General features: G+C 39.2%; 1 protein-coding gene across 1 annotated transcript in view; it reads right to left on the reverse strand.

Annotated features, from left to right (window-relative positions):
* The window catches only part of LOC138015203 (ORC ubiquitin ligase 1-like), a 27,404-nt gene that overhangs the window by 4,686 nt on the left and 10,218 nt on the right, over nucleotides 1-12,500 (reverse strand). Inside the window, exons 4-6 of the mRNA XM_068862165.1 lie at nucleotides 10,169-10,411; nucleotides 4,216-4,307; nucleotides 1-1,137 (exon numbers count right to left, since the gene is read on the reverse strand). The exon at nucleotides 1-1,137 is cut by the window's left edge and continues 4,686 nt beyond it. Of these exons, the coding sequence (XP_068718266.1) occupies nucleotides 60-1,137; nucleotides 4,216-4,307; nucleotides 10,169-10,411 (1,413 nt within the window). The 3' untranslated portion in view covers nucleotides 1-59. The remainder of the gene's footprint in view (nucleotides 1,138-4,215; nucleotides 4,308-10,168; nucleotides 10,412-12,500) is intronic.

Genomic DNA, 12,500 nt, shown 5'->3' on the forward strand with positions numbered 1-12,500 from the left:
CCAGCTGGGAACATGTCATCAAAAGCACATGGTAGAACCAATGTACAGTAGCTTTACAACTATGTCGCACTTAGTTCTTGTTCATCACTCTCTATGTCATTACCATACTCGCAATTCTCCATCCTTGGTTTCTTTGGTAAAACATCTTCCTCATTATGGCCGAGAGGGATTTCTGATTTGATTTTAGCCAAAGAAAACGTATTAACTCCAGGGGAGTCTCTACCAATAGCATCGCTTCTACAGAAGTTGGTTGACGATCCCGGAGTTAAAGAATCGTGGGGTGAATCTGCAGTTGCTGCATTGACAAGCACATCGAAATCAATGGATTTTGCGTCTGGTGATTTTCGCTTTCCCCCGTCCGAGCTGCTTGGTGAATACTCGCTTAGATCTCGCATTTTTGTGGGTTCCAGTCTCTCTCTTTGCTTTTGCCTTCGTTCACTCAACATTATCAATTGCCGACTGGCTGTAAACATGTCAAGATTTTCTTCCAGCGAAGGTTTCTCTTGTCGTCTCGTAGTCTGGTCGCAAAGTAACAACAGCTCTCCTCGAGAGGGAGGTCTATCGAGAGTTTCCCCATCTATTGGTTCCAGAATATTGAGAGACCTTGTAAGAGGGCCTGGTGGAATGTCCAAGTCTTGACCATACAAACTGATTTCAGAGCTGCGTCTAGAACTCAAATGAGACTCCCTCTCTTCTGCCAAAGTGCCTGTTTCAACTGGGAATCTCTCATTTCCCATTGGAGCAAGCACAGGCGAGTGACAATTAGATGACGTATTCTCTGTATCACTTGTTCCTTTTGTCTCTTGATTAGTGTCCTGAACAAGGCGTACTTCATTTGGTTGATCTGACTTTTCAGTATCTTGGCCTTCTGCATCACTGCAGGTGGAAATATTATTGGTAGAATCCTTGTCATCTCCAAGACGTGTTATGGTGCAAGAGGAGGAGCTTGGTGGTGGACTAGTCCTTACATAAGTTAGTTTCATCTTGGATGATGTCTCTCCTGTTGCCGTTTCTAACTTGTTTGTAAGATCCTCAATATAGGTATCACTTCTTTGCAGTGCTCGGCGAAGTTGTTGGACTTCACGCTCATACTGACCTACCTTTGTTTGTAGCCCAGCCATGGAGTAATGACTGTACCTGGAGGTGAAAAATAACCAATCGTTAATGTTCTCAGCAAATGAACCCACTCAACTGCCAGTAACATCAAACCTATGTTCTAAACAAATTAGAGTAACTTGTTTTTTTCTTATCATGAAAATTATTGACTGCCTCTGGAATAGAGTAGAGTTTTGTTAATTCATACCCATGGACAACATCAATGCCTTCGTCCCTGAGATTTTGTTCACAACGTGATATTTAGCCCTAACATTTTCTCCCAAAGGCGGAAAATCTTTTGGTCAGGACCAAGACCTACATAGAGGTGGTTAGTGTTCGTGTTAGGTTAAACAAAAAAAGGCACGCATTGCGTACGTGTGGTAGTGCAGTAACTCGGCGAGCTGTATAATTGTCAACTGAGCTGCGTTTTGTCTTCCAGATGGTTCAAGTTATCTTTGCGTAATATGTAGTTCTAATAGTACACGATATTGGTGCCGTACATCATTATAGTGCCATGGTACATGTCCAGAAGGATTGAAGAAAATAAAAAGGAATCGAGAAACACTGGCTTCGAGGCTGACATGTTGATTATTTTCAAGTTCCCTTACAACTTCTTTTTCACCACAAGTTTAAGCGTGCACTCTGAGCGTCTGAAAGCTTTCTAAGACAAAAGTGCACTGAACTTAATCCCTGTCCGTCGGGGTTAGTATTTGGATGGGTGACGTCAAAATATACGACTTGCCGTCAGAAACATACGACCGAAAATTCAATTTTAACGCTCAAAAATGCAAACTAAGGAAGTTACGGATTTTGTTAGCCTGCTTTATGCAAAACAAATATTGAAGCAAAAGTAAATAAATATTGATAAACAGTTTTTGTGGTAGTGCAATTCATCGGGGCTGTCTGTCTGCCTGAGTGAGTGAATGAGTGAGCGAGTAAGATTTGTAGGCCTGCAGCGCGAGCATGAATTACGAAACTAATGTACGGTTTTCTTGAATTATAACAAAAAATTGATGTTTGTTTGCGGCCCACTTGTCGCCTTTTTCCTTTCTTAATTTTCTTAATGAAAAGAGAATGAAACCTGTTTGAGTACGTTATTATCAAATTAACAGACATACAGTATTTAAATTCTTAAATGTCTTAAATCAAAATCACTCTTTTCCCGTATACGGAGATCGTCACGCAAGCTCAAATTCCAGAAACATTCTGCTGGTCAAATAAACAAGAAAAAAGATTCACCATGCAGACGACCATAATATTTTTATTCTCAAAGACCGGGTCAACTTCTGTGCCTGCATTGAAAACATTCAACAATAATTTCCTCGCAACGAAACATTAAAAGATCGCAACTTAGTTTTCACGTATGTCGAAATCTTTTAGTCATTGAGTGTAAGTGTAAGTTCGGCAAAACTACTTTAATGTTGCTGATGGATAAACATTTAGATTATATCGGCTAATCTGAGTCTGTTGATTTCACTGATAGCCTCTTTCTTCTCTTGTAATTTATTCACAAAACTGTATGGAAAATAGAGAAGCGGAAACCGCCTGTGTGTTAGGTAAGAGGGAAACAAAGCTGAAAAGCCTTTTGAAGCGTGTTATTAAAGAGCCGCACCAGAAAATAACTGGGTGAAACACGAAAATAAACAGGTCTGTTGGAAGCGCGCTTCTTGCTCACAAGCGGCCGCTGAAATTGATTTACTTGTGCGGCCAAAAGAAAAAAGGAAAGTCTCCCAAAATGTTTTTCGCTGATGGTAATTTTTTTTATTCTCGATCGACACTTCCTAAAACCTTCCTTGTGCTTTTCCTTAAAACTGTGTATCAATATTTATTTACTTTTGCATGCCTAGTTGTTTTGCATAAAGCAGTCTAACGAAATCTGTACCTTACTTAGTTCGCAATTTTGAGCGTTAACAGTATTTTCGGTCCTCTGTTTCTATCAGCAAGTCGTATATTTTGATGTCTCCAATCCAGATACTAAACCCGCCAGACAGGGATTAACTTCAATGAGTTTTTGTCGTGGAAACTGTCAGACGCTCAGAAACCCCGCTTAAACTTGCTGTGAAAAAGAAGTTGAACTTCATGTCAGCCTTGAAGCCAATGTTTCTCGATTCCCAGTTATTTTCTTCAATCTTTCTAGGTTTAGTACTAGTAACTACCTGTCTTCTCAGGGGGCTATTTACCGAATACATCTACCATGGCACTATAATGAGTTACGATACCAAAACAATATCATGTACTATTAGAGCTACATACTACGTCCTGGAAAACAAAACGCATTTCAGTTGACAGTTATGGAATGAAGCATTGTGTCAAGTTACTGCACTACCACACGTACGCAATGCGTACCTATTTTTAGGAAGAGCAGAAGGAAGTTTACAGGAAGCGCCGATCGAGAATAAAATATTTTGCCATCAGCAACAAACGTTGCGACATGAAGACAACTTAAATTTTGAATTGAGAATACAAAAAGTTACCATAAGCGAAAACATTTTGGGAGATTTTTGTTCCATTCAATTTTTCTTTTGTACTTTTGCTGCCAGGCTGTCAGGCTTCTCCAGACCTTTTTGCACCCTAGACTTTGTTAGGACAGAAGGAAATGGTTCCAGCAATAATTATTATAAATTTACAATCAGGTAGTGGATTCTATCGTCACACTGTGCCCTTCTGTTACAAGTACTAGAGACTGTGGCTACACTTCCTCAATGTAGACTTGGCCGGTGAACAACACTTGTCTCTTCGCTTTTGCATTTAAAATCATCAGTTTATTTGAAACTTGGTCCATGGTGGAAAACAAGACTGAAATCATTCAGACTCTCTTATGCTTGAGTCATGTTAGATGTTCACCAAAAAAAATTTTGAAAGCTGTTGTGCCTCCACACCTTTCAGCTGAATACTTCTTATAACAGAGGAAATTTTGTGAGGATGGACTTGCAAACACCATTGGTTTAACACACATACCATATTCCACACGAGACGCTAAATACCACCGACGTAAAATAAACAACGAGACGAAGGAGAAATGAACGGATTGAGTGTTTCTCAGTTTAAAAAGAGTTGCCCTCACAGTATAAATTGGGCACAGTGAAGACACTTTTTTGAAACAGCAGTAAAAACACCTACCTCTGTGGTGATTTGCTAAACTTGGGATCATCTTTAAGGCGCGAGTTTTCTCTCAAAAGAGTCTTGTTATCTTCTTGTAATTTTTTGTTTTCCTATGAAGTGAAAGCACTGTGATTATAATTATTTGTCTCTTAGAAGGAGAAAGCCCTTAACTGAACTCAGAAGGAGGACAAAACTAAAGGAAACAAAACAAAAAGTGGCCACTCCAAGGTTTTTAGATTTAAGTCCATGCCTTCATTCAGTGGCAAAAGTCTTGAGACGTTCACACTTTAAGGTTGTTTTTTTAAAATGTAGTTTCATTTAATCCACCCTCTCCCCCAGAACAATGTTGCCAATCGTGAACAGTTATTTCCTAGTCTATTTCAACATTCACCTGGATGGGAAGAGGGGGGAGGGGGGGAATTTTGACACTTATGCTTAGTTGCCACGCCCAACATGTAATCGTATTCCAACTACTTTTGCCACTGATTGTAGTTCTCTGCAAAAATTTGAACAAGTAAGGTTGTTTGAAGTACCTCTGGACCAGCGAAATCACTGACTTGTTCCTTTTAAATTTGTTTAAAACGTGGCCTATTCCTTTTTACCACGCATTTTAGAGCAATTCTTAACAGTCCTCCATCAAAAAAGGATTTGAAATTACCAAGTTAAGGGTTTTGACAATAATTTGAGCAAACGATAGTCAAGATTTCACTCAGTTCCATGGAAATTGTACCAGTTCAGGTACACTTCCCCCACATACCGTACATGCTCTAATAAACGCCCCCTTTCTTATAAACGCTTCCTATCCATTAAACGCCCCTGGTGTTGTGGAAAGTTTGAAATAGGTGCCCCTCTCTAATAAACGCCTCCCCCCCCCCCCCCCCCAAAAAAAAAATAAGGAAATCGTTCAGCTGTAAAGCAAAATCGTGCAATTTATTTAACACCTTGATTGCTTAAATGGTTCAATGAAAATCAATCACTCAATCAATAATTCAATAATAATCACTATCAATCAATGGCAGTGATATTACAAATTAGTCAGGTCATCACTGAGTCCAATGTCAATAAAGCCAATTGTGAAAACAATGTTGACACAGATGACAACGAAGATATTGATATAGAACTTTGAACTTGCTGTTTCGCCGCATTGATATAGAACTATAAACTTACTGTTGTCGCCACGTTGATAGAGAACTATGAACATTTATTTCGATTTTCTAGTTTTTACGGTGAACTTGAAGTAAACGCCCCTCTCCAATAAACACCTCATATCTATTTAACGCCTCCCCTTACACCATAAATATTTAATAAACGCCCCGGGCGTTCATTAGATCATTTACGGTAGTACAATGCTAACAACATAGTAGCACTTAAAGTGACATTAACTTTCCTTAGTACGGTATTGCATTTATTGCTGCTCAAATGCCCTAATTTATAGAAGCTAAAATGTTCATTCCACATTCTGAAGACATCATGTAAAAAATGATTAGAACTTAAGGGGACATAGTTTTTCAGTGAGTGATTAACCTACTGACTCCTGGGGGTTCCCCACTGACAAGTACAATCGTCTGGCGTTAGACTGAGTAAAATACTAACAAGATAGTAGCACTTAAAGTGGCATTAATTTTCCTTAGTATTGCATTTATTGCTGCTCAAACGCCCTAATTTATAGAAGCTAATGTTCATTCCACATAGTAAACTACATGTATTCATGCCAGCTGTTCTGAAGATTTAGATCCTGATGATTCTTGATTATTATATGGCAAAGCCAGTCTTGGGCAAATCCCAGCGCTCTGATTGGTTCTTTCTCGGTCGGGATTTTGCAGTACGGACCATTTCCGTGGAAACAGTCCAAGCCATGTATTTTTGTTTTGGTTTTCAATTATGACATGTGGTGGTTGCCCTATTGTTTCAATTACTCAAGATGGCAGCGCCCGTGAAATTTGAAAGTGACACTAAGTGATTCTAAAATTCACTTTTTTCGATGCAAACACTTTTTTGAAGAAACTTGTCGATCAAATTTGATTGCAAACATCATTTTGTTCAGGTTAAAATTATTCATTAGTCAGATAGTCTGGGAGCATCTGTTATCTCGTGGGAATTTTGTGAAGAAAGAAAGCCACATATCTAGATATGTTAAGGGGACCCAAAGGAGTGTGCCAAATGTTGTTGGCAATTTTGTAACTTGCACCGACGACTTTAATGGTGGGTTTAAAGTGTGACCCTCATAGTCCGACATGGAAATGAGGCTTGACCTTCAAATGCTTTGTAACCATCGTCAACGGTGGTGGATCTTTGACAAAAATCAAATAAATTGACTGACATGTAACAGTAACAGAATGGATCACATGGCCACACTAACATGAAAATGAGCCTGGATCACATAATGCCTCATAGCATTCATAGTGTTACTTCTATAGGAGTGACAACTCTGTAATGTAACAGTAATAAATCTGATCTCGAGCCATTATAACATGCAAAGGAGCGTTTTTTTACATGAAATACCATGTGGCACATTTTGCACCGCTTACTTTTTACATTTAAGTCAATTCAGCCAAATGCAGTTTTTCACAACTCCCTGCCAAGGATAAAAGGCATTCTATTCATCTTCCTCCTCTTCATCACCATCGTTGTTATTATCATCAACATTATCAACAACAGATGATTCCTGGTCATCCTCATCAGCATCATTATCACAGCTTCCAGCATCTTCAGCATTGTTGCAGCTGCAGAGATCGGTACATTTAAGTCCTACTTCACGACGTTGGCATCTATTAGTGGAACATTGCTCCTTAATTAGATGGAAGATTACATCAGCCAGCAGCTTGGGGCAATCACTGTAAAGCAACCCGTAGAGATATGGCGTAGCCCGAGAAAAACAATTACGAGGCTGATACAAAATAGTTGCTGCATGCTGTTGATGCTGCAAACTCAGGAGCCACTACTATCAACGTCATCTAACCTGACACTGACATGCACATATTGGTAGTGTTCCTCAGACAATTCCCAATAATAATAATAGCTTTATCAATCCATCATTAAATAAAAATTATGATTAATTTACGATAATAAAATATTATTAAAACATGAAAAATATGAGGCAATGTACAATTCAAATACTTAGGGTGCATTTGATTGACCGTATTCCAGAAATAGGAATGCATGTAATTAACAAATAGATTCCATGTTGCCGTGCGTCTGTTCAGTAATAGATCACATATGACGTCAAAATGTGGTAAGAACAAAAAAGTGGCACACGAGGCGATAGCCGAGTGTGTCACTGATGTTCTTACCACATTTTGCCGTCTTCTGTGATCTATTACTGAACAGACCCACGGCAACATGGAATCTATTTGTTTTATATAATAAAGAATTAGACTTTATTCGCATAAAAGCTGATGGTGACGTCAATTGTGCGTCTGTCCTCTAACAGATCATAGGCAAGAACCAATCAAAATCCGCGAATAACTTGGGTTATTATATAATATAAGTTAGAAATCCTTCGTTTTTACAGAGATTCACATTAAAATTGTCAAACATCTGCTAAAATGCTATTTTAAATACATTTTTACTATCCTTGCTGCTTTGAAACATGCCAAACATACCATTTTAATCATCACTCCACATATTCTTATTCTGGAATAGGGTCAATCGAACGTGCCTCCTTAAGGTTTCGCAGAAGTAAAACTCACAAGAACATCATCTATTGTTTATAATGCGACTTGCCCTTTTGCCTTGCCCTGTGCAAACAGAAGCAACATTGTTGGTCAACAACTCCACAACGATGTTGGGAGTTGTTGCACCCATTTGCATGGGGCTTTAGCACAAAGGAGTTCATGTGCCCATCAGTCCTAGAATGTGGCATGTACCTTAATGCAATTCATCATTCGAGTACAATGGCTATTGATCGTGGGTATTGATATCAGTGAGTAATTGGGATGCTTATTATCACTTAAAATTCTCATAAGTTCGCACCTAGAGGCTGCATCTCTGCGCTCTTAAAGCTAAGGTAGGCTAGTCTTCAGAATGCCAGTAATTGAAAGGCTGTGATTATGCACACCCTGTAGATCTTCAGCAAGGTATTTGGGGATACTAACACATCTTTTACAGAATAGAAAGGTACATCTCAACCCTATTGTTCGTGCTCTTGGTCTTGCAGCACTTCCTGAATTCCATGCGCAGAGTGGAGCCGATATAACAGGATGCTTTGCCGGTGTGATAAAAAAAAAACAACTTTCCTTGATCACTTCTGTGTTTCATCTATAACCCAGACTTCAAAAAAAAAATTCATTTCATCGTGGAGTCCTTCACAGGAACAAATAAAATGAGCCCAACAAATTGACCCACTCCCAACTGGTTCTTAGACCACGAAGAAGCAATTAAAGATCTTTTGGCTGAAATGAAAAATCCACCATGCACATCTGAAAAAGAACATACAGTGTAAGGAGTCAAGCCACATTTGACAACATAAAAGCCAAAGGGCAAAAAGAGTTAAGAACAATGAAAGACAACTGGTGGAATAAGAAAGTGGAAGAAATTGAAAAGTATGAAGAGTGCAAAAACTCACAGGGACCAATGATGGAGGTGGAGTCCAACGATCTAAGCAAGCAGTGGATGAGAAGTGCTTGAAGGAAGAAAACAAGGCACATAAGCGAGGATGCAATGCTCAACACTGGCACTGACTACTTTCGGCTCAGTCAACATCGAAATCCATGGACTGCCAGAGAGGTAAAAGCATTGCATCAGCATCGCCAAGGTTATGGGTTTGAATCCCGTTAGAGCCACCTAAATTTTTCAGGTGTCAATAAGAGACAATAATTGCTTCAATTGTCCAGATAAGTGCAAGGATGATTTCTCTCTTTCAGAAGCCAACGTGTTGCAAGGCGTTCCCAGAAGCTGATGAGGAAAGTGTAACCGCACTTGCAGATCTGGGAAAAATCGCACAACCCACAGCAAAGACCGCTGCTGGAATTGAGAAATTGGTCCTGCTGTACCAGCCTGACACTAATTTCCAACGTTAAAGACCAATGAAATTTTCAATCTAGTTTAGGAGCAATGTTCAACTAACAGATGTACCGATCTCTGCAGCTGCAATGATGCTGACGGTGATGGAAGCTGTGATGCTAATGACGATGACCATGAGTCATCTGATGTTGATAATGCTGATGATGATCATGACGGCGATGATGATGAAGAAGAGGAAGAAGAGGAGGAGGAGGAAGATGGGAGAGATGAACAGGATGCCTTTTATCCTTGTCAGGGAGTTGTGAAAAACTTGCGTTTCGCTGAATTGACTTAGTTGTATAAAGTAAATGGTGCAAAATATGCCTCAAAGCATTCTATGAAAAAAAGGCTCCTTTGCATCCTATAAAGGACATGACATCAGATTTATTACTGTTATGTTACAGAGTTGTCTAAGTTACACTCCAGTAGAGAGTATCATTAGTATTGGGACAATCTGTCACCATAAACAATAGTTACAAGGAATTATGTGATCCAGGCTCGTTTTCACTTTAGCGTGGTCATGTGATCCGTGCTATTACTGTTAGGTGTCAGATACATTCCAATTGAAAGAATGAGAATTTTGGTGAAGATTCGCCACCGTTGACGTTGGTTACAACCAATTTGAAGGTCAAGCACTGTTTCCATGTTGGACTCTGAGGGTCATGCTTTTAACCCCCCATAAAAGCTGTCAGTGCATGCTACAAAATTGCCGACAACATTCTGCATGTTCCTTAGGGTCCCCTTAACACATCTAGATAGGCGGCCTTCTTTCTTCCCACAGGACTTTATTTCACGACATGTGCTCCCTGACAAAGAGTGGAGGTTTCCTTGAAGGTTTTGGAAAGGGGAAGGGGCAATGAATTTTCTATTATACTCTCTAAACTTGAGTGACATGCATTCGTACCATATTTCCATTCTTATCATTTGCCTTAACTCTCTATGGTTTACTGGTTGTGGTCCAATTTTGTACCTGCTTCATCTGGTCCATATCTCCTTTCAAGGTCTCATATGTGTGACTTGCTTCTTGTAGCCTTGTTGTTAGCTTAACCAACATGTCAATATCAAGTTTGCCAGCACCATCTTCCACTGCCCGGTGTCTTGTTGTCAAGTCCATGGAAGCCATAGTTCTTTCCCTTTCAATCATTTTTTCATGAAGCTGTTTGTTTTCTGATTTTAGCCTTTCCACAGTGTTTTGAAGTGATTTTATTTCATCCTACGTAAAAAAAATAGCAAAGTGTCATTCTAAAATGTACCAAAATTAAGAACTTTAATTGACAGTTACCAAAGATGTCAACCTCTAGAGAACTAAAATCTAGAGATTTTTTCCCATCGAGACCCACCCACTTCCTGCCATTAGCTCACTCTCCCCTTCGTCCGAAAAATGCCTCCACCCACCCCTCAAACAATTTCATGCCAAATGAAATCGACCATTCTTCCCAGAATGGAATTAGGCCCTTTCTTGTTTTTCATCGCCCTTAAAAGAAAAAGACTGTTTCATGAAATACAAAATACAAATTTGGTCCTCATATGCAGTTAACAAGATTGAGGAGGCAGTGTGGCCCAGTGGTTAGGGAGCTTGCCTTGAGACCCGGAGATCCTAAGTTAAAGACCCGCTCTGACCACTCGCTGAATTTGATCCTGGTAGTCCCTGGTTCAACTTCCCAGCTGCACTTGTAAAGAGCCAACTGGTTTGCCTCCGGCCAGTTGGGATTCTTTACAGTTCTTGTTGTTATTCTGTTCCGTTGTTTCATTGTGTTTCATTGGCCCTGAAAAGCCCCTATGGGGAGCGGTCAATTAAGTATGTATTGTATTGTATTATATGAACTGTGGCCAAGTGTATAAAAGGGGAATACAAAGATTGAAAATGCCTAACAACATTTATGACTAAATAACTGTAATTTCTTTCTTCGTAAGTACAATCTCCACATTAATACTCTAATGCCATTGTGAATCTTAATCACTCACCAGGTGGCATAGCTCAACCAGGAAATTTGTTGGAAAACAGGACACTTAAGTTGAGAATTTTTTTTGTTAAAGATAGATCCAATCAGACAATAAGTCACTTGGCCACGATAAAAAAGAAGATTGTTTAGTTTCTGTGAACATGTGTTTTGAAACTCAGAAACAGAAACGGTGAAATTAACCAGTTTAACAATATCCAAATTATTTTAACTTAAGTACATTTATAAAGCGAGCTACGTAAAGGGAAAATTTAGCATATTCCTAACAAGAGTCAAACATATAGGGTATGACCTTCTGATTACCATAAGTCAAGATACCGTACTAATGATCATTTAAGTGGAATGGGCTTTTGAGTGGCAGCTTTCACCAATGAACTGGCCCCCTTCGACAAGTAAAATTGTCTGGCATTAAAGTAAAATCTTTAAAGACTTGGTGGCACTCCTAGGAGGGAACAGCTTAAGGTGGCTGAACACAGTTCTAAGCAATAATTTATTATACTTTCACATCTGCCATATTTATGTAGTGTTTGCCTGGAAGCTCAAACTTGGTCACTGATAAGTGTTACCACGAAGGTTTATATTTTTGACAGTTTATGTGGTCTTTGGGCTTTTACCATGGTAATGCATCTAAGATTAAAACAAGGCTTAAAGGATGCATGCTTATTCCTCATTTATGCAAAAAATTCTGCAAAATCTAGTGAGGGATTTGCGAGAAACTTGGTAAAAACAGCCAACAGCTGTTGGTCACAAAGTTCTTAGTGAACGCTCATGCTCAGCATTTTGGTTTCACTTCTAAAGCACCATGACGTTTACTAACGGAAGCGAATCCAAGGCCTTTGTGAGAAGAAGAAAAAGAGTTTGTCATACTTGCAATATTTCTTTTGCTTTTCAAAATCTGTGACGACCTTCAATAAATAACTGACCACGGAAAAAAATATGCGTTTGGCCACCTTATTAAGGAGGCATACAGCTGTAGTTTTGAAGTGGACATTGGTGTTGTTGACCAATTCCCTCCCAAGAAAGACACTGATTTTACTTCTGCTTCATTAAGCACTCATATTTGAACAAGTAGCTTCTCGTCAAAGATCACCAGCAGATAGCACTTATGGGTCACAACCAGATACCCAAGTGTCAAACTTCTAGGTACCCTGCCCACAAGAAATTAAAATAAGAGTTTCTAAGTCAGACAAGAGGAATCAAATTACTAACAGAATCAATATGATATACTTAATACTGCATTCTGCAGTTGTCCTTGTCTCCTTTGAATCTATGCCATACATCAGCATCAGTGGCGAACAAAGAACTACTTAAACTACTTATTACAAAATATGCGTACATACA

This window comes from Montipora capricornis, chromosome 9 (assembly GCF_036669925.1).
Source record: "Montipora capricornis isolate CH-2021 chromosome 9, ASM3666992v2, whole genome shotgun sequence".
In the NCBI taxonomy this organism is placed as follows: Eukaryota; Metazoa; Cnidaria; class Anthozoa; order Scleractinia; family Acroporidae; genus Montipora; species Montipora capricornis.